Here is a 26,301-nt window from a genome sequence, read left to right as displayed (position 1 = left end):
CAGGTATATCTGGCAACCCGGCCTGCCTGTCAAACTGGGCCGTTGATAACAACACACAGATCAAAACATAAACATAAATTCCGTCACGGAATGTAAATTTCAAAAAGAAAAAATACTGAAATTAGCATTGTTGTCAGAAAAGATAGTATTTCAGTTTAACATGTTTCCTTAATATCTGATGAGGCATTGGTGTCATTTTTGGATTTATTACAGTATAAATATTACATATTGGACCTTTAAACTTTTTATCTCAGCCCCCCTAAAAATTATAATAATAAAAAACATTTTTCTTTTTTTAAATCAATTTTAGTGCTTCAAGTTAGAGTTTGCAAACAAGTCTAGTGACAGAGGACAAACAATTACAGTTTCAAAGGGCTTGAAACAGGTTTATATCCTATATCGCTATGCACCTCTTACCAAGTCAAGGAAAAGGTTAACAGAAATGTAGTTTTGGCCAATTTGGCCATCACCCCTGATGTAATACCTACTTATTAGACTACATTTTCACAGTTGCACAGACGCAAAGGGTTGCTGATAAAAGTTGCTTTTCTCCATTTCAAGTAATTATAATTAAAAGCTTTATTGTTGTTGTTTTTTGCTGTCATCTGAGATGCGTGCCTGCAGAGGGTAGGCGAGGTTTAATATCACGTCTAGTCACCTGTCTAGTTTCACACACACACACGCACACCCCACACCTTTCATCGGTAATGCCTCACAGCTTCTTTCCCTCCTTTACTAAACGGTCAGGGAATTAGCTGCCCTATGTGCGCGCGCGTGTTAAGCCATGGGTTCCGGGAACGCGCGCGGATTGTCCACCATCTCAGCCCATCGTCAGGCTTTGCGCCTCGCGCGTCTTATCATCCACTTCCATAGCGAAGCTTTGATCCTCCACGAGCACTGGTGAGTTCACTTTTTCACTTTTCTTTTGTGAAGTGTGATAAGTAGTGCGCACTTGGCCTTCATCATTTTAACGGTCATTTATATACCCTGCTGTCGGCTTTGACAGGGTCTGTTTTAAAAAACAAACAACAACAAAAAACTCACTCATTTGTTTGAACTCTAGCTAGCTGCTTGTGTGTAAAGTACCTACTCCATAAACAAAGCTTGGCCTGAACTACTGCGTTGAGCATTTCAATCCCCCTGTGCCAAGGTGCTGAGGCTGTTTTTTTCTCTCTCCATCTGACCATCTGGGTGCCAACTGTTGCGTCCATGAGCGTTTCATTAAATACATTTGTCGAATAAGCAGCTCCTGACAACTGCTCGTTGATTAATTAGTCAAAATGGAAATGAATTATTTTAATGTATTATAGGCTACTCTGCATCACAGCTTCTTCAGGTGTAGCCTACTGGTTAAAGTGAAAGTTTGATGCAAGAACATTTGATTTGCACTTCGATTCATCACATCAAGCTAAAGTCTTTGCTTGAGTTGTTGTTGCATTAGAAAGGAAGCAAGCAGCTGTTAAATTTAGCAAATTGTAATCTGCTGTATTACAGGAGAGACAGTATTAAACCGCTCCCCTGTTGCTCTTTGCCACATTAGTATGAGGGTGCAGCTGACTCTCTTGCCTCTGCTGTTGAGCTGTCGGAGAGCTTACAGGCCTTTAAGCCCCGCGCAGAAACGCACACTTGGATGCATTTGCGCGTTCCTCTTGCAGGCTACTTTCTCCAGAGTGAACAGGCAGGAAGGATATATACCATGATTTAGAGCTTAAAATAAAGGTAGGTAAGGTAGGACATCTAAGTAAAAATTATAACAAGAAAATATAATGAAACAATATGGTCTATTTATTACCAGAGACTAATATTGGACCTCTAGTAAACTTCTATTTACAAGGGAGCCAGTTTGGCAGCATTGAATGGAAAAACTATCATATCTGAGTCTCGCCATGCAAACTCCCACCCTTATATATTAAAATAAATCTTGTCTTTCCCTTCACATAATGACTACATTGCAGAATTTGTTTTGAGAGGTTATGTGCACTTTAACTATCATTTTCTCCTTTATTATGAAAAATATGTCCACTAAAAGTAACAGAAAATAGAAACATTCTTGTAAGCTGCAAGATTGGGAGAACATGTATCATGACTAATACCTCAGAAAGATGAAAGATAAATCTGAGCGATCATATGAGAGATAAGAAACAAAAATGCATCATTTTGTGTGCACAAAATTATTTTATTTTATTTTTTTGTGTAAAATAATTAAAATAACTTTTACCACCTCAGGTCTTTAAAAATATTCAAATCAAACAATCTGATAATCACTAATTATTTTATTGAATTGTTTAAAAATGATGTCCATATTAAGTCCATTACATTTGTCACTTTGTTTTACAAGGGATATAAGCCAAAAAGTTTGGAACCACTGATCTAAGTGTCCTGATGGATTTATTACCTAACATCTTTTTGACCTGCTGAACTCTGAGAGACATATTCTCCATTTCCGTCTTAGCTCCGTGTTTACTAACACACAGTAAAACTGGGATTATCCTGATGTGCCTGTGCATATGTAAGGGGATTGATGATTGAAGCCTGCTGTATGTGTGTATGTGTACCCTGTGCATTTTTATGTCTCATGGCATGGAATAACACGGAATGTTGGAATCTGTATGGCCCCTTTACTTTGGTTTATTAAGATAACCGGTTGGCTATATGCACTAAATAAGGTCAAATAGTGTAGTTTTCACTTCTTACTAGAGGATCGACCGATATGGGTTTTGTCTGGCCGATGCCAATGCCGATCTTTAGAAATCAAGGTCAACAGATGGCCCATAAATGCTGCAGATTTTTTTTGCCCGATATTTGGCCGATATGTGCTTGTTTTTAGACCTCTATTTGAAAGATAAAATGTAACACTAATATACACAGAATTTCTCAACAAAAACATTTATTGAACACTTCACCAATCTACACTTGTATACTTCAATTAAAAATGTATAATTTAAAAACATACTGTATATTGTATAAATAATATATGAAAAATATATTAAATAAACGAAACAGGTAAGAAGAAAATAAACTTTGTCAAATAAACTTGTAAATGAAAAAATAAAGTTTAGTGCACTTAGCAGCATTTATTAAACTTCTGAGAATACAAATCTGCACATCTTCACAGAAAGTGACATGTTATTATTAATCTCAACACTATTTCCTCCTAACTCCTATTGAATCAAATCAGACTAGGGTTATCTAAAGTCAATTCTTGTTCACCTTGTTTGTTAGATCATTGTTCATTTGTTGAAGTGTTCTTACCACCTGATCCTAAGTGACTCAGACCTCAAACTGTATGATTACAGCTAAGAGTAAGATTGACAACACTGCATACATTAATACTGTAATTCAAACATAGCAGCATACATTCCCACTACTTGTTTCAAATCAAAGAAATTAACAGCATTAAAGCTATAGTGCGTAGTTTCTGTCTCCCCCATGAGGAATTCTAAGTAATGACGACCATACTGTCGGCGCGTCCACATGATACAAGCCTTCTGCGATCGCGCACAAGCCTCCACCCTTTCTCCACGCAGTTGCTAGTATGCAAGGACGACACGGAGGATTAAAAAAACTTGATGGACTCTTCAGAAGAGGTATTTATCTTCACTCGTGCTTCTGCATGGGAAAGTCACAGAATGATACAATCTTCTGAACATAGCTAAGAAATATAGAGAGAGTTGTGTGGAGCTGATAGTCTTAATTAGCTTTGTAGCAATTCATTTGGCAATGGCTTGAATGTAACAGACCTTCGTTAATATCAAAAAGTGACGCACTAAAGCTGTAACAGTCAAAGGTGAGAGGTGTGAAATCTGAAGTAATAGTAACAATGTCAGTGTCACTGATGACAGCTTGCGACAACCATTCGATGATCTCACAATACGTGAATGTATGTGTCATTAGAGGAAATATGCAGCCTTTGAATGACTGAGGGTCAATCAAAACATGTCACAAAGCTCTCCCACATCAAATGGGACTGACACACATGTCCAAGTAATGGTAGGGACAGAAAACACACAGGTAGTGCACCAACCTATCAGGGCTCTATGTAACTTATAATCATCACTATGCATACGGGTAACAGTATTCTTATCAATTTTGTTGTTTCTGAGCTTGAGGAACAGTTGAGAAACTGAAATGCACATTTTAGGAAGATAATCAGTGTTATTTTGTGCACTTTAAATACGTCTTCCATATTTTATGTCTGTGGATTCAAGCCTGCGGATGTGCTTCTATTCGTGAGACTTAACTACTCGGTTTCCTCTTAACACTTCCTTCTTTATCTCCAAAGAATGAGCCATGTGACAAAATTACCCCAACAGATTGTAAACTGTGCCGCTTGGATTGCAATGTGAGCTTAATCTGAGCCTACAGCTTCAATTGGGTAAAAAAGAGATGAGACAGCTTAACTTTGGCTCTCAGTCAGTCTTAAACAGCTACTACTGTGTGTTTTCAATACACAATATTTGAAAGTAAAATGAAAATAAAATTGTATACCCCTAAAATGTATATCGCTGGCTTGAAATATCTAAAATATATATATATTTATATATCTTATCAACACTTCAAAATGAAAGAAAACCTGTTAATTCAAAGAAAAGTGCATTTTATAGGCTATATTAGTGGTTCAAACAAATGGAAGCACATGTATGCTACTAGAAAACATACGTATGAGTTAATAAGTTATAGTTATCTTGATGATAAAAATGCTTAGTAATAAGAAAAAATGTAGGTTGTCCATTTTTTCCCAAGTGGAATAAATGGACTTCTGTTACACAGAATTCTGTTGATTTTTTTCAGACTTTGCTCTACTGTTTGTTTCTTGAGAATAATTGGGTAGGTTTACATTTAATTCACTTTTCAATGGTCGCAATAAGACATCGCTTAGCTTTAAAAGGTCACAAAAAGATTGGGGACCAATGTTAAGATCCTTTTTGGAGCAATGGAAAGTAGCATCTTCTTGGAACTCTGTCTAACCCCTCCCACTGCCCTTGGGGCGTCATCCAACCCCTCGCCCTGCCCTGTGGGCTTCATTCAACCCCTCCCCCTTGCCCTCGGGGCTTCATCCAACCCCTCCCCCCTGCCCTCTGGGCTTCATCCAACCCCTCCCCCTTGCCCTCGGGGCTTCATACAACCCCTCCCCTGCCCTCTGGGCTCCATCCAACCCCTCCCCCTGCCCTCGGGGCTCCGATACCAAGTGGGTAAGCATCTGTCAACATCCTGTAGCTTCTATTGTGTCATTTTGATGCTAACAAACCATCACCTCCCATTAGCATTCCATTGACTGCCATTCATTTTGGTGCCACTTTGACAGCGAATAACTTTACTTTTGAAGCATTTAAAGACTCTATTTGTCCATTGTTTATTTCTAAAGAAACACGATTGTGTCATAACCACGGGACTTACTGTCGCACATAGAGAAATTACAGTACAGGAGAAGCTCGCAGGCAGTTTTGACTCACATTAGCTGTTTAAGTTTAATTACTAATGTTAACTAGCATTTTAGTTAGCAATAATTAGCCTGTGCCCATGTTATCTCCTTACATATACCTACGCTCTCCGTCTCTGCAAGATTCGGAATGACTGAGATTTCTCTTGGCACAGCTACCAGAAGACTTACAACTTTCAGACAGGTTGCTCACGTCATATCTATGTCGTCTCTCTCAGTTTGCAGCAGCGCAGTAACGCTTAGCCATCACTGGAAAAGTGCTTCTAATATCCTTCACTGGTCTCCGTCCAGAGCAACGGGATCTGTTGGTCCATTTCATATATGTCTATGTCCGATACACACAGAGACGTGCACAAGCACGAGCACCGCTGCACCGCAATTTTACTTTGTGTCTCATTCACCGGTAAGCAAACGCCTAATATTATCATACCAAATGTTTAAAACAAACATGACTACTTTTAGCAATGCGGCAACAACGCACATTAGGCTCAGGCTGGAACACAGGAGGGGTAGAGTATGCGCACCAGAGCAAGAAGGCATTTCATTGGTTCTTTCCGCAAGGCAGTGATTGATGGCCGTTTTTACAGGATTATAGCAGCTACAGATGAAATATCTTGGTTTGGTAAAGGGCATTTCAAACAATATATAAGAAATTGTACCTCTATATTGGAAATAGTACCAACCCTGTCTCTAATGGAACATTTCATTTTTTTTTTCAATTTCTTGTTTTTCTTTTCATGTACCAACAGTGATGAAACGGAAAAGAACGCATGCCTGTTACCAACGAAATGAGTGAGTCGTCGTCCTTTCACTCAGCGACGCTTGTGTCATTGGCCCGATCGCTGTCCGGGCTTGGGCTTGATGCCGCCAATGGAGGCCCTATCACCCCTCTTGACAATGATGAGCCCCCTCCTCCGGTAATGGTCTCCTCAGAATGCTAACACTCACATCCTGAAGCCCTAACAACCTGCAGCAATATGTCAGCTCACGTTTCCACTCCCTGAGCTGACACACAACATTACCTAGTTGTTGCTCTTAAAGGTCCCATGGCATGAAAATTTCACTTTATGAGGTTTTTTAACATTAATATGCATTCCCCCAGCCTGCCTATGGTCCCCCAGTGGCTAGAAATGGCGATAGGTGTAAACCGAGCCCTGGGTATCCTGCTCTGCCTTTGAGAAAATTAAAGCTCAGATGGGCTGATCTGGAATCTTCTCCTTATGAGGTCATAAGGAACAAGGTTACCTCCACTTTATCTGCTTTTCCCGCCCAGAGAATTTGGCCCACCCATGAGAGAGAGACATCATGGCTTTCAAACGAGCAAAGTGGCAATTGGTCAAGGCCACACCCCCACCCTCCACCTTGCCCCCCCCCCCCTCTCCTCCTCAATAACTACAGACACAGAAATTGCACATCCTAAGGAAAGCTCATTGTGGGACTGGCTGTAGTGGCTGTAATTTTGCACCAATGCTAAATTTCGGGAAAGAGACTTCAGCTACAGTATTAGGGGAACACTAAGGTCTATATAAAAGCATCCAAAGAGCACCATGTCATGGGACCTTTAAATTATAGTACTCCCAAAATTCCCTACTTGTAACCCTCATCACTCACCTCATTAATTACCTCTATTTGCTGTTGTGTGTTTGTGTAGGAGTCTGGCATCGATCTAGGCCCTGGGCTTTTCTTTGCCGATGGGAAGAGAAAAGTGGACTACGTCCTCTGCTACAAATACAAAAAAAGGCGGGCATCCAAGGCACGCCTTTCCATTGCATCCAATGGAAGTATACCCTTTTCGATGCCGGGCCATTGTGAAACGGAAGTAGAGTCTGGGGAGGCAGGTGCACCTGCAGGAGATGAGGAGTCAAAGCTGTCTGAGGAGGAAAAGGCTGTAATGAGGGAGGAGTTTGAAGCGGGTCTACTGGAAGCTGGACTACAGCTAGAGCGTGATAAAATGGTGTGTATCTGCTTTCACAATGATTATTTTCCTGCTGTACAGTCCTATAGACATTTATGAGTCAGAGCCGTCCTTAAGTGATTTTGCTGACCACAAATCCTGTGAGTGGACGGCTGCCAAACAGGTTAAGGATAAGACTCAACGTTTCCCCTGAGGCTATGCCTGCACTCTAATAAAAAGAGAAAACATATTGATTATCAGTAGTATAATATAGGATGATATATTAATAGCAAACACAATTATAACAATGAGAGGTATGTTGCATGTCTTTTGTCATGTACAGCATGGACCCCTTAACTGAAAGAGAGATTTTATAATAAATCATGTTTTAATGTTAAACATTGAATTGAAAGCACAGTGAATCCTTAGGATGAACTGTATCTGTGGGTGGCTACCTTAGTGACTACCATACCTATAGGCCAGTAAGCCTATCATCAATGTGTTTTTTTTTCACAGATAGGCTGATATATATTTGCTAATAATGTGTTGGATTCATGTGAAGTTGAAAATAAGTTTATAATATGGAGCCCCCCTTGCAGTAACTCTGCAGGGTCCCGAACCCCCTGTTGAAGATCTCTGATGTACAGTATAGTATGCAAGTGTGTTTCTTTTGTTTGTATTCTATATGAGTGTGCACATGCATGTTTGTGTGTGTATGTCTGTGCCTTAAATCAGCTGCTGTTTTGGTGGAGGATTAAGAACGCTGACAGTTAGTGTGAAGCCAAAGGCCAGATTATAGAGCCGTATTAGAGAGTGATCCATTACTCGGTGGTGTCATAACTGTTCCAGTATGTCAAACAATCAAATACAATTCAGAAACTGAACAGTGAAGGTTGATTACAGTATTTAGTGTTGTGGATCAAGGTATGAATAGGCCCTGTTGTGTTGCTTGTTTGGGCTACAACTTGGGTAAGTTGAGTGAGTACAGTTACTTTAAAACATATATGTTTATTTTGTATAATCTCATGTTGAAGCCAAACTGTGGAAATCATCTTCTTTATAGAGGTAAAACTATGCATCTTTTAATCAAAATTCACACAAAAGTCATTACACTAATTGTAATGGGCAGGTTGCAATTCAGTGGTTCAGAAGCTCGGTGATAGCTTGTCACTTTTCACATGATCAAAATTGATGACATCAGGTACCATTCCCAACATAATCTGTACTAAGTTTCAATACTTTGGAGGATTGGGAGGTTCTGGGCTTGAAATAATGGGATTCCCTACAAAACAGCCTCATTATAACACAAAGTAGCATACTTACAGGTTTAGGAAAGGCTCATCTGACTGCCTCATGACAAGTAGCAGGAGCACTTGCATGCAAAGACAAATGGAAGTGAAGAAGACAGATACACAGTTTAACTATCCATAGAGGCCTATAATCCAAATCTAATTTGACAGGTTATGTTATGAAGTTATGGATATAGGGTTTTTTCTGTTCAAATTTCACATTAATCTGTGTGTTTATGTACAGAGGGCAAATTGCATTTGGGTTATTCGGCTGCACATCCCATGGCCAACACTCAGTCGAGAAGCAGAGCTTCAGAAGATCAAAGTTGCTGTGAAAAAGGTCAGCAGCAATATACACACCCTGGTCCTTAATATGCTAGTTTTATGTAACATGTTTGCAGAAGATTAGTTTGGGTGCACATCACAATCCCATTTTAAGTCTAAGGAGTTCTACAGAAAGCTGTATAACGTGACAGGATAGGTGGGTAGATATCTATAGTGATATGACAGACATGTGTAAGGTGTTGGATACAACATAGTGTATTGCATTTCATCTGACTGTTTCCATGTATGTTTCCATCAAACAGAAGTGTGAATTGCGGAAACGGATGGGCATTGCTGGGATGTGGGATTCCATTATTGGCAAATTCAACATACCGTTTCAACCAGATGTCCCTGACTTTGACATCCACAGAGACTCACAGACACGCGTCCACTTCAAAACCCTCAAACACCATTTTATCAGAGACAAGCTCCACCTGTGAGTACCCGGACTGTCACACTCACATGCATAGTGGAATGGTATCAAAAAACTAACCCACTTTAGAAGTCGCCCTTGGCTGGGGACACACGCCTTTCAGTTCAGACATGGTCAGTGATTTAGATAACACCCTACTATCTAAATCACCTGCAGGCTGTCTGCTTTCATCATCCTTATCATAACATGGTGGAGCTTTCACATAAATTACATTTTTACTGTTTACACTACTGAAATGTTACTGGTACACAACAACAAGTCACAAGATAAGCTTAACAGTAACAGTAACTTCTTTAGCATGGCCAAATTATTTGATTCAACAAACAAAAAAACACTTTAATTTGGGAAATGTGAAATCCATAAAATTGTTGTTAATATTAAGTCTGTGACTGCTTCTTGTCATTCACTGCAGGTACGATATCAAGTCAACAGACACTGTATTCGACAACGCAACACGCAGCAGAATAGTGAGTCCAGAATCTTATATAATATAATATAATTTTATATTATGAGGAATATTTAGGATATGTATTTGAGCTCACACACAATTTTGACTGTGCTTTGTTTGTGTCTAGGTGGCTGAGATTATTTCACGCACTACCTGCAGACAAACTTGCCAAACCACTGGTGAGGTCTAACTTTTGCATTGGTTTTATTCTCCTTTTTCATACCGTTCATAAGCATGCTGTTAGTCAAATTTCATGCTGCCGGTTTCCGTATGCTATCAGTCACAAAACTATATGTGTCCATGACACTGTGTTGCACTTTGTGTCATAAGGCATCAGCTCATTATTGGCTCGGGGTGTCTACGACTCTGCCTTCCCTCTGCATGATGTGAGTATTACAGAAATAACACTGGAGAATGTGAAAATATATTTGTGTGTGTTACATCTACTGTACACAAAGGACTTTATTGTGTCGTCCAGGACAGGTTAGTCAATATATTTACAGTATGAACGTTTATGGAAGTGGGGAAAAAGGGACAATCTGAGCAATTTTATTGGAAAAATACTTTTCCAGACCCTAAACTGCCATTATGATTATGCATAAAATGTGGCATACTGTTAGGCAGTGTATCTCTATAGAAAGAGCTGGTAACTTTTTTTTCTTTAGGGGTCGTTCACAAGGAGAGGACGAAAGGATCAGCGAAATGACAGACAGGTGAGTTGAGTTGCCTCTAATGGGTCTTTGACAAAGTGTTTGCAAACTGCCTAGCAATCAGGTCACGACTGCTCTGTATTTCATGACCTTTAATTTGTCATCTACTAGCTTGACCTTTGTGTGTTGATTCTGAAAGCAGTGACAAGCGCTCTGACACAAAGCAGGGTTCAGATCAACAATGTTCTGAAGTTTAATGAAACACACAAGAGTTTTATATTGTCAGTCACATATTGCTCCAGTCATTTTGATGACGTGAAAGTAGATAAATAAGAAACCATCACCGGAGGAAAGGACGATGGTTCAAGGTTGGGTTCACACAGTTCAATTGAACCAGGACTAGTGAAGCAGGTGCTACAAGGTCAGATGAAAAAGGCAAGTTTCAGAGAGTACCTCATCTTGTAGTATATGTGATGGTTATGGATTCAAATCTCTGGCATGACAGTTGAGCCTTAGGACGGTTACACACTGCCTGCGTGGCGTGAGCGTGGCGTTTCTGTTGTGTGTCAGCTGCGTGGTGGCTGCGTGGATTTTTCTGTCTTTACACACCAGAAACGTGTCTGACGCGGTGCTGCTGCTGCTAGCCTTGTCTGGACACATGTGTGTTTCCCATTGATAAAATGAAATACCATGTTAAACATAAATAGATACTGATTTGATTACAGCAAAGACAACGTCGGCAGTATTGACAGCAAAATAGGCTACAGAATATTTTGTTCTGTATTGACAGGTGCAATATTAGAAAATCATTTTTTTTATTGCATTTATATCAAAACCTAGAGATTTTCAAACATCAACATTCATTTATTAATATGTATTTGTGTTTAAACAACATATAAACCTCTTTTCCTATTCTATTTTGCCTGGAAACGCTTCCAACACGCTTGCATGTCGCGTGAAAAATAGTCGGTTCTATTTCTAGCAGGCACGCGTTTTCAGCGCGGCTCGAGCCATGCCTGAGAAGCGCGTCAGGCAGGCAGTGTGTAAGCTCTAACCTGCTCGAAATATAAACGGACACGCCACGCAGCTGACACGCTCGCACGACGCATCCAGTGTGTAACCGGCCTTAGATCTGTCAGACCTCCCTCAGTCCTAATGCATTGTGCTTCATGGGAAGTGTAATCTGCAAACGTAAGGGAGTACTACTACATTTGTGAAAAAAGTTGTATAAAGCCTTTTGTGGCTCCTGAGGGAGCTGCTGAAAATCTGAAGAAATTGCCTCAAGTGACTCACTTGGGGGAAAAAATCTGATTGTGCATTGTCAAATTAAATGTAATTGTAGAACTGGTGTACATTTAAGTGAATAAATCAGCCCAGTTCCTACAGTATATTAATAATCTAAAGTACCTGTCATTAACTTGTGTTACTCTTGTGGCGTGTGCTCGGATGTCTTCCAGCTCCTCCATGAAGAATGGGCTAACTATGGAGTCATGCATAAATACCAGCCTGTGGACCTGATCAGGTAGAGCAGTTAGTGCCAACACAAATAAAAGTCTAGTTATAGCTATAGTTTGAGACTGCAATGTTGATTACAGCCACTAACACCAAACTGACCAGACTGAACAAATATACTGATGATTTTGCTTTTCGTACTAGTGTGGCTAAATATGTAAAGATACTCCTGACGGTGATGCCAGAGAAAATGCTATGGTGTTATTAAAACACTTTGGCCTGAGAGTAGTTAAAGATGAAAGCTTATAGAGGGTCTACAATAGAAAGGATCCACAAGCCACTATTTGGCAAGGCCCTATAATGGACTAAAAAGTTGGTTAGGTGAAGGTTTTGACATGATGGTGACACTAGACTTCATTGGGATAATGTGGCCTGTAGGTGGGAAGAGCGGCTAGTGGGGGAAAAAATGTAAATCTGTAAACCTGCAAACCCAGGCAGCTAGTTGATACATTGGAATTTTCTTAACAGGAAGTACTTTGGAGAGCAGATTGGGTTGTATTTTGCCTGGCTGGGTGTTTACACTCAGCTCCTCATCCCTCCCTCTGTACTGGGCATCATTGTCTTCCTGTACGGCATATTCACTGTGGATGACAATGTGCCAAGGTAGGCAGATAAAAAAAACTCTTCAAACTTATATATGCTCATTAAAAGCACATTATAGTATTACCATACATGTGCTTTTCTTTGTGTTGTTCAGCCAGGAGACATGTGATGACAACCTGAACATCACCATGTGTCCACTGTGTGATGTAGTGTGTGACTACTGGCGTCTGAGTACAGTGTGCTCACTGGCCCGAGCATCATACCTGTTCGACAATGGAGCCACTGTCCTCTTTGCCATTTTCATGTCTCTGTGGGGTAGGTATACATTCTAATGCGCTTTTCTGATCACGTTACGGCAAGTTTATGTCAGTAGACTAGCTCCTAGACACTGACAGGAGGAGTGACAAGGAGAGTATGCATGATTGGAGTGAGTGAAACTGTATGTTTATAGATGTATGTACATAGATATCAACATGCTGCTCTGCATGTAAATGTACTATATACGTACACGTATTCCTGCATTTTCCTGTGTGGTCAAACCCAAGGTCAGTGTTTATTTTTATTTTTTTAAAGCCAATTATTTTAGGAATATTTCAATATTCCTTCTGTGTGTCTTCTTGTAGCTGCTTGTTTCCATGAGCACTGGAAAAGGCGACAGATGTGTCTGAAACATATGTGGGACCTGACGAGTTTGGAGGATGAGGAGGTACAAAAATCATTCAAGAATTCTGTACTGTGCGATAAACATACATTATTATAGAATAGACTCAGTCAGATCCTTTTACTGCTTTGCCACTATGAGTATGAATCTTTGAGTCTATCTTTTTAACTTTCTGTTTTCATAACTCCCGTGTGTTAAAGTGCCAAGTCAATAAGGATGAAGGTGTTAGCCTCGTGGCCCAGGTCAAACATGACGACAGTTGTGGTTTGCCTTGCAGATTATCGTTTGTCTCAGAACAGTGTCCTCCCCCTAACACACACATGCACATATACACATGGCCACCAATGCATTAACGCCACTCTTTACCCTGTAAAAGGCTGTAATGGGATTGGTCTCTTCTTAAAACAGTGCACTTGCTGATGACACAGCAGGGAAACAACACAATCACGTAACTCTCTCTCTCCCCTCTCCCTCTCTCTCTCTCCCCTCTCTCTCTCTCTCTCTCTCTCTCTCTCTCTCTCTCTCTCTCTCTCTCTTTCATGTATATCTGTCTCTGCTGCCTGAAGGAGCGAGTCCAGGTGGGCAAGTTTCTATGCCTATTAAACGTACCCACGATCTGGTTTAAGAAGCTGTATTATTAATGTCTTTCATTTCATAAATTCAAAAAATGTCGTAGCTATTTATTGGAATATATATAAGCAGTTGAAAATCAGATACATTCTGTAGCTGTAACTGCTACCGTACTGTAAAGTTGTGATATAAGGATTTTTGTCTCGGCGGTTGTGATCCGTTACTTTGCACACGTGTGCATGTGTGTGCTGCAGGAGGAGCTGAGGCCTGAATATGAAGAAGCTGTACAGGAGAAAAAAGATAAGGTTAAAGCAACGTCTAAGAAGAAGGTATTGTACCTGAGTGTGTGTTTTTATGTGTTTCAGATACAATTTCTATGACTAAATTGACAAGTTTTTAATGACAAATGTTTCTTATTTTGTTTGTTTTTTACACTTTTGCAGTTAATTCATGCTGGGGAGGGCATAGATGGTGAAAAAGACCAGATGCTGGCCTCGCAGGTAGGTTTCACTGCATCAACACATCCTCATACCTACTGAAAGAACATTATGTGGACAGAGTTGATTGGAGGAGAGGGCGGGGCTGATACACTGAGGGGATTTACACTTGCTTCATCCTGAATGCTAACACAGATCTCACTTATTTGATTCCATTACACTCAGTGAAGGTAAACAACATTATCAATACAAGCAAATATTACTGCCCGTCTAAGTTTTTCATCTCCAGTAATGTTATTACAAACTAACTCTGTATGAGTTTTTGTCGATGCACAAAAAGGAAACTCCCTTTACCTACAGTGGGTGGTTGAGTCCAAAGCTGCTTACCTGGCTGAGATTAGCCCAGATTACTGATGGAGAGAAAAAAGGGAGGAGGGAGAGGAAGAAGGGGAGGAGAGGAGATTTCTGCACCTGCCAGACAGAAAACATAAACTGTGTGTGCAGAACATGTATTACTGCATATCACATACTGTACATGCATTAAAGCATGTACCAAATGTGTGTGTGTGTGTGTGTGTGTGTGTGTGTGTGTGTGTGTGTGGGTGTGTGTGTGTTTGTGTTTACACATGTAATATGCATGTTTTTCTTGACAGCAGGAACCAGACTCCCTGGACATTGAGGATCACCTGTCGGGTTATCTCATCAATGTGTCTACCTTACTACTACTGGTACTGCTTTCACATCACACAATATTCTCTGATCACTGTCCATTTTTTTGAGGCATCAGGCATTTAACAGAAATCAGCAGTTTTATCCTTCCACCAAAATGTTTGTGAATTTATCTACATAAATTCTTCCCTGTTTGCCATATTATATCCATTCATGTCTCATTCATTTAGTGTCAACAGCACTGACCCTAAAAACGTTTTTTATTTGGTGAAACAATTCACTTTACTGCAGACATTACATACCAAAATAAAAATAACAGAAAGATAAAACAATGATAAGAGAGAAAGGAGGAAGAAAAAGAGAAATAAATATGTGACAATATTAAAAAAGACACTGTCACAATAAAGAATTGTCATGAAAGAAAACAAATATTCTTCAATACCAGAGTCTTGTCATCTAACTTTTTAATGTTGTGGGCGTGGGTGTTGTGCGTGTTCAGATCTTCGTAACCTTCTCGGCAGTGTTTGGGGTGGCAGTTTATCGCATCTGCATGTTAAGTGTGTGGTCCATGAACCCTGATCCTGAAGCCAAGGCCAGCGTGAGGATGACCGTCACCACCACAGGCATCATTCTAAATATGCTGGTCGTTCTGGTGTTGGAAGAAGTCTATGGAGCGATTGCTGTGTGGCTGACTGAACTGGGTATTAAAATATAATGCTGTTACAGAGTAAACACTTAAATAGGGGATCCTTGCAACTCACAGTTAACTTAGCTCTGCTGTGTTATAGCTGAACAAACATACAAACATTTGTAAAGTAAAGAAAGTAAAAAGATTTCAGCTTGAAAGGCCATGTTACTGATTTAGAAAGCATGCTTGAAACATAGCATTATGAGCAAGTGTTCCTAACATGATGTGTTTACATTGTTTCTCCTATCCAATAGAACTTCCTAAAACAAAGGAAGAGTTTGAAGAGAAGCTGATCTTCAAGTCTTTCTTCCTCAAGTCCATGAATGCCTTTGCACCTATTTTCTATGTGGCCTTCTTTAAGGGCAGGTGTGTGTATCATAAAATCTTACTTCTCTCACTTACCATTGTCCTTCTTTACTCCTTATCATGTGACTTGGTCCTCTCTTTATGCAGGTTTGGTGGGCGGCCTGGCGATTATGTTTACGTCTTTGGAGACTATCGCATGGAGGAGGTATGTTCAGTTATACACAATGAGTGGTTAGGGTTCATTTGTATGTTATGTACAGTAAATGTGTATCTGTGACTTGAGTAAATGTGTGTTTTTTTCCCACAGTGCGCTCCACCAGGCTGCCTCATCGAATTGTGTATCCAGCTAAGCATGATCATGCTCGGAAAGCAGCTTATCCAAAACAATGTGTTCGAGGTTCTCATACCGTATGTATATACAGAGATTTTTATACATTTCTCGCAAAAGTGCTTCATTGACTACATTTCTAATCTTGCTATCTTTCCTCTGACTTTATCCTCTGTTTTATTTTGCAGTAAGCTAAAAAAGATGTACAGAACAATACAGGAAGAAAAAGTAAAAAAGAGAGCAGCAGAAAATGAAGAGAATGACACGGAAGAGAAGAGACCAAAGCAACAATATGACAAAGATTACACCCTTGAACCCTTTGAAGGCGTGACCCCAGAGTACATGGAAATGAGTGAGTCTCTTGCTCGCTCTTTTAATCATTGAATCACTCACTACTGCAAACACAATATAATGATTTAACTGTGTGTGTGTGTGTGTGTGTGTGTGTGTGTGTGTGTGTGTGTGTGTGTGTGTGTGTGTGTGTGTGTATTAATATTTACAGTAATCCAGTATGGGTTTGTGTCTCTGTTCGTTGCCTCCTTCCCGCTGGCGCCAGCGTTCGCTCTGCTTAACAACGTCATTGAGATTCGCCTCGATGCTGCAAAATTTGTCACTGAAATTCGACGGCCTGATGCTGTGAGGTGTAAAGACATAGGTACAGATAATGCATGAGAGCATGTCCACTCTGTCAGGCTCTGTGTGAATGTGAAACAAGCTATCCTGGAACTTTTAATCACTTTCTTTTCCTTTACTCCATTCTGCCCCTCTGTCTGTCTGTCTGTCTGTCACTTTTACACAATAACATACACCACACACACACACACACACACACACACACACACACTTACTTTTACTTCTTTGTCTCTTTTCATGCACATGCTATCTCCAGGGATTTGGTACAACATTCTCTGTGGAATCAGCAAGTTCTCTGTCATTACCAATGTAAGTGTGTGTGTATATGTATGTGTGTGTGTGTGTGTGTGTGTGTGTGTGTGTGTGTCTCTGTGTGTGTGTGTGTGTCTACTGTGCCCATAACCTTTGACCTCTGGCAGAGAGTGTCTTACTAAAGTAAACTACTTACTAAAGTGATGTGCACAACAATTTACTTTAAGTCTTAAATACTGACATCTCTGTGAGTTTGATGTTTCAAGTTAAAAGTCTTTCTGTGAAATGTACTTTTATTTCATGTGTTAATAGAGCCCTCTAGATTTTTTGTTCAAACAAACAAAATATGTTTACAATCACTGTTTCTCACCAAAACACATTGTGTGTATCATAAGAAATGTGGTAAATGCATTTACCTTATCATAAAACATTTTGATAAGGTAAATGCAAAGCAGCTTTTTGAATAGTTTGCATGAGTGAATTTATGTTTTTTTTTCTATTGGCCCTTTTGGCTGAGCCAAACCATGCCGTAGTGATTTGTGTTTCCATTACTAGTTTTAGCGTGTCAAGCCACACCTGAGATGGACCTTGTCGGAGTTCCAAAACTCGCCCGACTCAGAAAACACACCTGTGGGTGGCCCTGTTGTAATGGAAATGCAAATCCCAGCCGTGCTGTGCTGATGCACCGAGCCAAGTCAAGCAAAGCCAAGCTAAGCCAGCACATGTGTATAGAAAACCTATTTCTTTCATGTTTGGTAGCTGGCAGTCTTCTTCTCCCTTGTCTTTGTTGGTTCATTGCTACATTTCTTTATACATTGCCACCGCCAACTGTCTATCAGTGGAGTAGTGTACCTACCGGTGGGAGCAACGTGTATCGCATAACAAAACTGGGACTACTCGTTAAAACATTTCTCTATAGCGCTACTAGTGGTCAGAAATTGCATAGGGTAGCTTTAAAGATGCAGTAAGTAAGACTTTTAAAACTAACTCATATTTGCTGAAACTGACCCTATGTTCGAGTAGAACTACATGAAGCAGGTAATTAAAAAAAAAGTGTCAATCATTGCTCATGTATTTATTCTCCCTTGTGGGGGGAGGGGCTTAGGAGACTGTTTTGGGCTTTAGCAGAAAGGGGGGAGGGACTGAGAAGTTGTTGATGTTCAAACTTTTTGGCTAAGTCCTGGATCTTTACAATCCTACCTACAGCACCTTTAAGTCTATGTCTGAGTCTGCCTGAATGATTCTGGGTACTGGGCTGAGGCAGTGAGCTGTTTCCTGTTGTACAAAACAGGTCTTTTGGTTTGATCTCTCAGTTGTACTGTAACATTAATGTAGGTGTTGTGGGTAGATAATATAATTGATGTAAAAATATTTGTATGAATGGAAGTTTTAATCTATACAGTTGAACATAGCTGATAACCAGTCGAAGTGCCAGCAGTAACTGGTACATGATGACATATCATAATACGGTATTGTCATTTCCACTCCTTTGTCTTCTCAGGCATTTGTCATCTCCTTCACGTCAGAGTTTGTTCCACGAATGGTTTACCAGTACATGTACAGTGTAAATGGCACCATGAATGGCTACACAGAGCACTCACTGTCCTACTTTAATGTCAGCAACTTCCCACCGGGCAGTGCACCCACCACCACCCTGATCACCGGAGTCTCTATGTGCAGGTTAGACTCTTTTAACCTTGACCTTTAAATCCTTGAGCCCAGCAGCTTAACACTTACTTTACCTAAATCCCAAACTTGACTTGAGTTTTCAGAAACTGTAAACTCTGGGGTTTATAGCAGGGATTTTACTGAGGCAAATTTCTTTCACAATTACCAGATATTTTTCTCTTATTGTTAAATACGTTTACTCATGTTGCTCTAGGTTCCTCCTAGCAAAAACACTGTCTGTGTTTTTCAGGTATAAGGACTACAGAGACCCACCATGGGACCCAGATGCCTACACCTTCTCGAAACAGTATTGGTCTGTCCTGGCTGCAAAATTGGCCTTTGTAATATTCTTCCAGGTATGAATTTGTTTTTTACAATTGTGCTTATGTTAATGTCAGTCTACATAGTAGTGTCTGACCTTCAAGTCTTTCTTTCTCAAATCCATTAACACCATTGCACCTTATAGCAGATGCCTTTTTTCTTGCTTCACTAATTTTTCACCATTGTCTTGTCTTTAATACTGGCACATACGTAATATTAAAGATAATTAGCGATATGCCAAACCAACTTTTCTCTCCTCATACTGATTCTGATACGTCAACTACTGTAAGAACTCATTGGGAACATTTTTATAAGGTAACACGAGGCCAGAGATAGCTATGGTGCTAGTCTGAAGCCCACTGGTACTGAATCTAATCAGCTTATTTTAGTCACTATCACCCGATACCAAGCCAGCGGAGCGGCCTATATGGGTAGATTGGCGGATTGTAAAGACCATGGACTTTCTTTATGCAGTCAATTAAACCTATAAAACCTAGAAATATTTTATAATAAAAAAGATGGATTATCGTTTTACTATAGCAGCATTAACTCCAAGTGTACTCTTTCGATGTAATTATACATTGCAAGAAAAATAAATTCTTGTCTTTTTCCCAACAGAACTTTGCCATGTTCCTCAGCATGTTGGTGGCTTGGATGATCCCAGATGTACCGCGATCTCTGCGGGAACAGCTGAAGAAAGAGAACATGATGCTGATGGAGTTTCTGCTAAATCAAGACCAAGAAGCACGTACCAAATCTAACCCCTCAAAACGCTCCAATTCCTGCTTCCCCGCCATCGTTGTGATGGAGGCCCCACAGGAAGAACAAGAGGAGGAGCAAATAGAGGAGGAGGAAGAAAGAGTTGAGATTGATCTGGATGAACCAAGAAGGAGCAGTGACAGTGATCCGGAGCTTGGGAAGTCATTCGAAGAAGTTGAAGAAAATAGACAGTTAGAGCGAGGAGGTGAAGAAGAAGATGAGGGTGGAGAGGTACAAGAGGGAGAAAGGGAAAAAGATGTAGAAGTGAATGAAGAGGTTGGAATGGGGGATAATGAGCAAGAGGTAGGAGAAGAAAAAGATGAAGCAGAACAAATAAAAGAAGAAGAAAAGAAAGTTGAAGAGAAGGCAGTTGAGAAGGAAAACTTTACTGTTGATCTGGATGCCTTCATGAGCGAGCTGGGCCTGTTAGGTGAGAGGAGAAAACTTAATGTATAAGTTGTCTACTTTTCTGTTTTTGGCTTTGAATCTTCAATTTTCACTACATGTTCTATCATTTTTCATCTTTCCTCCAACTAAAGTAATGTTATCTTGTTTGTGTTATGTGATACATTTTTCTGTTTCTTGTCACGTAGATGAGGAACCCTCATCGTGCACAGCTAGAGATACAGAGCTTCCCCGCTCGGAGTCCGAACAGGAGTACCAGAAAGACCAAGAGCCTCAGTCTCGTCGATCATCTAAAGGAGGCTCATCCCGGAGTCTGAAGGGCTCCAGAGCAGAAATGACAACGTCAGATATTGACACTAGGCCCTTCTCACTAATTGCTCCTCCACCCAGAGAGCCAGGCTCAAGGGCGAAGGCCCGCTGCTCCACCCTGCCGTCTCGCCACAAAGGGGCTGAGGCTTGTTACAGTCTGCCACGGCCCAGCCACTCCACCAGCCTCACCAGGTTCCAGCAGGCAGCCACACTTATTCCCCTGCTTCCGCTGGGCTCCTCATTATCAGCCTCATCCAATCCACTCTCTGCCCCTCACACACCTGTGTCACCATCATCTCCACATCCCACAGAGTTCCCATCAGCCCAAGAGCCCAAAGCCCCCAGTGAACTATTCGCGCTGAAAGGTCCTCCGGCTCAACAGCCCCCCTCCAGGGTCAAAGCCCGGAGCTCCACGCTGCCTCCACGACAAAGAGCCCCTGGTCCTGAAGAGCACTCCACCAAGCCTAGCTATTCCACCAGCTTTACTAAGCTGGAGGATGGCATCCCCCCTTCCCCCAGTGAACTGAAGCGCAACATGCCAATATGAGATGAGCTGAGTGGCAAGGGAAAGGGACAGAGGTTGGCAGAGGGAGGGGGAGGACTATCCAGATTAGCCTCTCCCGTCTGTGCCTGGAGCCTCACCTCCATCTGTCCTCCCTTTCTGGATACATAATACCTGGGGTCTGAAGGAGACCATCCAGATAAACGGAATGTCCTTTTCATCCTCTTAATCTTCATTGTTTTTACCACTCAGGGGTTTAGGCCTGACCCTGACAAGGCGAGTGCTGGACAATTCAGAGAAAGACTGCTCTGAAACTCTCCCTGCCATGCCTGTAAACAATACCACAGGAACTTTAACTCTTTCTATTCCATATTTTTTTTGTTTTTTCGTTGGTTTGTTTTCACAGCTCAATAGCCATGTACATGTATATACAGCACAGCTAGTATCAACACTAGTATCAACATTTATGCTTGTAGATCTACTGTTTATTTTTAGAGGTTTTGATATATATATATATATATATATATATATATATATATATATATATATATATATATATAAATGATTTATTTATATTTAAAATAAATTATAATAAAAGAAGGACATACTTTTGATTTCTGTTTTTTCCTTCTGAATTCTCAAAGGTTGTTTTATGTTGCATTTCAGTCTTGTTATATTTGCCACAGGGGCTGCGATTACTGACAGCAAAGGTGACAATTGTATTATATTATATTAATTGTATTGGGTATTATATTTCAGTTTATGTGAAGAAATGACCCATATTCAGCTTATATAAGAGATGTCAAATAACATCATCTCTTTTTTAGAGATGGCAAGCTGAACAAAGTTGTTAACACGAGACTAACAACACACAACACAACATTCATAACTTGTCACTAGTTGCTGCAAAAGTATAACAAAATTGGAAATTCCAATTTTCCTTATAGAAAATGAGCAGGGAAAAAGTTAATTGTAAGGTCTTTTAATTTGTATTGATATGTTTGTTATTAACACGGGCAGCTATTTATGCAGAGTGATGTTTTACTCTCTTTCTTTGTGTGTGAAAGTTCCTTTTTAACCTGCACTGGCTCCTCCTCGTCTGCCCCACCACTGAATGGAGCCTTTGTGGAGGCTTTGCAGCATTCCACGGGAATTCTTGCAGGTGAGGGTACGCAAACTATTTCACACTGAAATGACTGCTGCATGTTAACAGTTACAGCTGAAAATACAAATTGCTTCAAGGGCAAGTTAGGGGTGTCCAGTGCTGAGCTAACCTTACCTTAAAGGACTTGCTGCAACTTCCAGGGTGTGATAACAAGAGCAGACAGAGTGGGAAGGAAAGATACCATCGTTTCTATCCAGGTGAGAGACTACACGCATGCTCAAAAAAAAAAAATAATAACTTGTCATCCCACACACAATGAGGTGTATTGTACAGATTAGGGACAGCATTTGCTCATAAGTAAATATCTTCCCTTTTTTTTTTTTTACTTTTTATGCTGTCTGAAGAATGGCTCCACAAAGAGTGAACATATAGGATCTATTTAAGCCTGTTATCTGATGTGGATAAGTGCAATACACAAACCTTATTAGTAACAGACTGGCTTCACACGGACAGGTCTCTGCACTTCTCAACAGTGGTCATACTAAAGGTTAGAGAGTGTGCGTGCGTGCGTGTGTGTGTGTGTGTGTGTGTGTGTGTGTGTGTGTGTGTGTGTGTGTGTGTGTGTGTGTGTGTAGGTGTGTGCATTTAATGGATGTATTCTGTAAAGATGCAACCAAAGGACTGAATATGCAATCTCTTTGTAGGCATGGAAATGGAGATTTTTAAAGTTGGTTTTGGTTTCACACAATATTTTACTTTATTGGACTTTGTCACACACACTACACAGAATATATTTATAATTATTTATGACCTTAATTTCACAATATGTAGGTAGTTTTTTAACTGCTTAAAGAACATGTTTTTCCAGTATATTATATATGATTTGGCTGCTACAGAATAACAGTGAATGCGCACAACTTTGGCCAGCTGACATTGTTTTGTGCTATAATTAATCCCATAGTCTTAATAAAAATAAAAAAAGAGTCTAAAATGAGTCTTAAAATCAAACATTTGTTAAAGGCAGATGAAAAATGTTTACAGAAATGCACTTTGTTTGTGTAAAGTGTCAAATTGAATTTCTTTAATATCAGTGAACTCATGTTTGGCCTTGGAAACAAGTAGACTGTGCTAACTTTCAGAATTTTAGATTAAAAAAAAATATGAATATGAAACTAAATGTTTTGCATCATGGTTGTAAAAACGTTTTTTTTCATGGATGTATTCTGTGTTTCCCAGCAGCATGTTGCAGACAGTCAGTGAGTGGCTGTGGTGGGAGCGTCTGTGGCTGCCAGCCAATGTCTCCTGGTCCGATCTGGAGGACAGTGATGGTCGTGTCTATGCTAAAGCCTCTCAACTTTACGCTGCTCTGCCCTGCGCCCTCGGCCTGCTCCTCGTCAGATACTTGTTTGAGAGGTGAGAATAATCAATCGCCTGTTTTACTGTAAGAATACTGACATTATTTTGCACAAGCTGTGTGGAGCAACGTTATATATGGAGCCCACTTTTGTTTAGAAAGAAGAAAGCTGTGCTGTGCCAGATAATGTGTTACACAGTATGATATACTGACACACATTTACTGTAATGTTGCTTGTGTGCTGTTGCAGGTTCCTGGCAACACCACTGGCTAATGTTTGGGGAGTCAGGAACAGTGTACGTCTCACTGCAGAACCAAGCCCCATCCTAGAAAACTACTTCTGCAGCCAAGCACGGGCTCCATCACAGGTACTGTATGTTAAAATGGGAATTTCACTGAAAGGTGATTGTTTTTCACTTACAGTAATCTCAATCAACAGTCGAACATATGGCATATAAACGTAATTTAGAGAGCTTGCATCCTGGGGTGGAAAGAGTGTAACAATATGATTGTTTCCTTTGTGTCTCAGGCTGATGTGAGGTCTCTGTGTAAGAAGACCAGCTGGCCAGAAAGGAGAGTTCAAGTGTGGTTCAAGAGGAGAAGAAATCAGGAGCGTCCAGGGCTTCGCAAGAGGTTCTGCGAGGCCAGGTGTTGTGTGTGTGTGTTTGTGAATATGCACTGATGTAAGAATGAGTGCACATTTAAATATGTGACATTACTGTTCTTGTCTGTCAACAGTTGGAGATGTGTGTTTTATTTTTTTGCATTCGTCTGCGGAGTCCTAGCTCTCTATGATGTAAGTAGCTTTGGCTTGTTGGCATGTTTTATCACTGTTTTTAATACAGGATTTATCTCTTGTGTCAGTTTATTTTTCCATTGCACAAATGTGCTTTTCTGTATGCTGTGGGGCATTTCTCTTGCCTTATTTTCTCTTTCTCTCTCTCTCTGTCTCCCTATTTGGGTGTACCACTCTGATTTCACTGCAATATGCTGTATGTGTAGCATGTTTGGGTTTGTCACACACTCATGCAACTGACATGGCAGACAAGCATAAATGAGCTTGTTGGCCAACATTAACACACACACACACACACACACACACACACACACACACACACACACACACTCCTCTCCCTCTCTGTTTTTGTTGGCTGTAGAAACCTTGGCTTTATAATATGAAGGAGGTTTGGGCAGGCTTCCCTAAACAGGTAAGTCTTTTTTTTACCATTGCTATCAGGAAGGCTTGTACAATATTACAGTATGCAGTATGATATACATCTGTATGCGTGTGCTATGTGCCCATGTAGTCCATGCTGCCATCTCAGTACTGGTATTACCTCTTGGAAATGGGCTTCTACCTTTCTCTGCTCCTCAGCCTCACATTTGATGTAAAACGGAAGGTGAGTGTGCTGATGTGTGCAGATGTATAAAATCAAAGTTTTCCAATATTCATTTTAAAACAAAACCTGTATTTTCCCTTTGTGTTATAAAGATGGAATATATTGGACATGTCTTTGTGTCGTATACACACACCTGTCATGTGTATATGTGTAGGACTTCAAAGAGCAGGTGATTCATCACATAGCCACACTGACTCTTCTAAGTTTCTCCTGGATTTCAAACTACATCCGTATCGGAACCCTGGTGATGGCAGTCCATGACTCCGCTGACATACTTCTAGAGGTCATCACCGTTTTTTTTACATCAGTGCATGTACAAGCTAATCTACGTGATACCTATTGTCATACTGTACAGTGTTAGCAGATAACTGTGTATTGCATTGTCACAGTTCTGCAGCAACAGACTGACTTAAAGGTCCCAAATGTAAAAAGTGAGATACCATGTCTTTTTATTATTATTATTATTATTATTATTATTATTATTATTATTGTAAAGCAGGTTGAGGTGTCAACCTCCCATATAAGCATAGGAAAAAATATCCCTCTTATATGGGAAATATTACATGATTCAAACTAATTATCAAAAGCAAACATGCTTGCAGCCAGCAACTTTAAGACGGACTATGAACTATTCCTTTAAAAAAAAAAAAGTGATTGTTTTCTCTGTTTTTAATCTCACAGGGTGCAAAGGTATTCAACTACGCAAAGTGGCACCAAACTGCTAAAGTCATGTTTGTGGTGTTTACAGTTATCTTTATGCTGACAAGACTTGTCATTTTTCCTTTCTGGTAAGTGTGTAAAGTGGAAGGAGGCAGCATGATGCATGATGCATGATGCAGATCTTGCTGTAATGTGGGGTAAAAATATTATGAGTCCATATCTTCTACAGGTTGATTCACTGCACATGGGTGTACCCAGTGGAGAAGTTTTCTCCCTTCTTTGGCTACTACTTCTTCAATGTGATGTTATTGGTTCTCCAGATACTCCACCTCTACTGGGCTGTTCTCATATCACGAATGGTTTGCAAGGTTATCTTCAGCAAGGTGTGTTTGCAGGTGTTTCTATGTGTACATTCTTTTAGGTGATGGAAAGAAATGTATGCAAACTATGCAAATTCTAAAAGTTTTGAGTCTTTGTGTCACCCTCATTTTCTACCTCTTCTCTTGGGCTCAATTTTCATCCTGCAGCTGGAAGGCGACGACCGGAGCGATGAAGAGGAAAATGACAGTGACTCGCCAGAGGAAAGATACCACAAATTGAGTTGCACAAACAGCTCTGGAGCCAGAGGCCGGGCCAATGGCCACTGACACATACAGACAGAAACAGAGACACAGTAGCCTAACACATTCCGCCTGAATTGCTAAATCTAATTACATTTTATTTTTTAAATAAAAAGAGTAA

The 26,301-nt window shown here is 40.3% G+C and overlaps 2 protein-coding genes across 3 annotated transcripts; both read left to right on the top strand.

Annotated features, from left to right (window-relative positions):
* Positions 1–814: 814 nt before the first annotated feature.
* ano2a (anoctamin 2a) lies at positions 815–21,528 on the top strand. Of its 2 annotated transcripts, none has more exons than XM_028585159.1 (28): positions 815–900; positions 6,190–6,357; positions 7,092–7,394; positions 8,868–8,963; positions 9,211–9,383; positions 9,793–9,847; positions 9,956–10,007; positions 10,159–10,214; positions 10,494–10,541; positions 11,936–12,000; positions 12,459–12,593; positions 12,688–12,848; positions 13,157–13,239; positions 13,761–13,772; positions 14,019–14,093; positions 14,208–14,264; positions 14,858–14,929; positions 15,370–15,571; positions 15,813–15,924; positions 16,012–16,069; positions 16,172–16,272; positions 16,381–16,544; positions 16,695–16,847; positions 17,082–17,134; positions 18,579–18,757; positions 18,996–19,101; positions 19,685–20,255; positions 20,419–21,528. In XM_028585159.1, the coding sequence occupies exons 2-28, from the start codon at positions 6,211–6,213 to the stop codon at positions 21,084–21,086; spliced, it is 3,957 nt and encodes a 1,318-aa protein (XP_028440960.1). In that variant the 5' UTR covers positions 815–900; positions 6,190–6,210; the 3' UTR covers positions 21,087–21,528. The 2 variants fall into 2 exon arrangements, with proteins under 2 accessions (XP_028440960.1, XP_028440959.1); XM_028585158.1 differs by having other exon boundaries at positions 14,855–14,929.
* Positions 21,529–23,386: 1,858 nt separating this feature from the next.
* Positions 23,387–26,208, top strand: cers3b (ceramide synthase 3b). Its single transcript, XM_028586185.1, has 10 exons — positions 23,387–23,559; positions 23,751–23,868; positions 24,030–24,148; positions 24,239–24,296; positions 24,658–24,708; positions 24,808–24,900; positions 25,055–25,183; positions 25,582–25,688; positions 25,790–25,943; positions 26,088–26,208. Exons 1-10 carry the CDS (start codon positions 23,387–23,389, stop codon positions 26,205–26,207), a joined length of 1,122 nt encoding a protein of 373 aa, XP_028441986.1. The 3' UTR covers position 26,208.
* Positions 26,209–26,301: the final 93 nt, after the last annotated feature.

Source organism: Perca flavescens, chromosome 8 (genome assembly GCF_004354835.1).
Source record: "Perca flavescens isolate YP-PL-M2 chromosome 8, PFLA_1.0, whole genome shotgun sequence".
NCBI classification, from domain to species: domain Eukaryota; kingdom Metazoa; phylum Chordata; class Actinopteri; order Perciformes; family Percidae; genus Perca; species Perca flavescens.
This window is presented reverse-complemented; position numbering and strand designations above follow the sequence as displayed.

Excerpts from the sequence above, each read along its gene's own strand:
- ano2a (XM_028585158.1), top strand. The coding sequence starts at position 6,211 with ATGCCTGTTACCAACGAAATGAGTGAGTCGTCGTCCTTTCACTCAGCG. Across the intron at positions 10,008-10,158 it reads ACAAACTTGCCAAACCACTG|GCATCAGCTCATTATTGGCT; the intron begins GTGAGGTCTAAC and ends TTGTGTCATAAG. Across the intron at positions 17,135-18,578 it reads AGTTCTCTGTCATTACCAAT|GCATTTGTCATCTCCTTCAC; the intron begins GTAAGTGTGTGT and ends TTGTCTTCTCAG.
- cers3b (XM_028586185.1), top strand. The coding sequence starts at position 23,387 with ATGTTGCAGACAGTCAGTGAGTGGCTGTGGTGGGAGCGTCTGTGGCTG. Across the intron at positions 23,869-24,029 it reads AAGCACGGGCTCCATCACAG|GCTGATGTGAGGTCTCTGTG; the intron begins GTACTGTATGTT and ends TTTGTGTCTCAG. Across the intron at positions 25,944-26,087 it reads GCAAGGTTATCTTCAGCAAG|CTGGAAGGCGACGACCGGAG; the intron begins GTGTGTTTGCAG and ends TTCATCCTGCAG.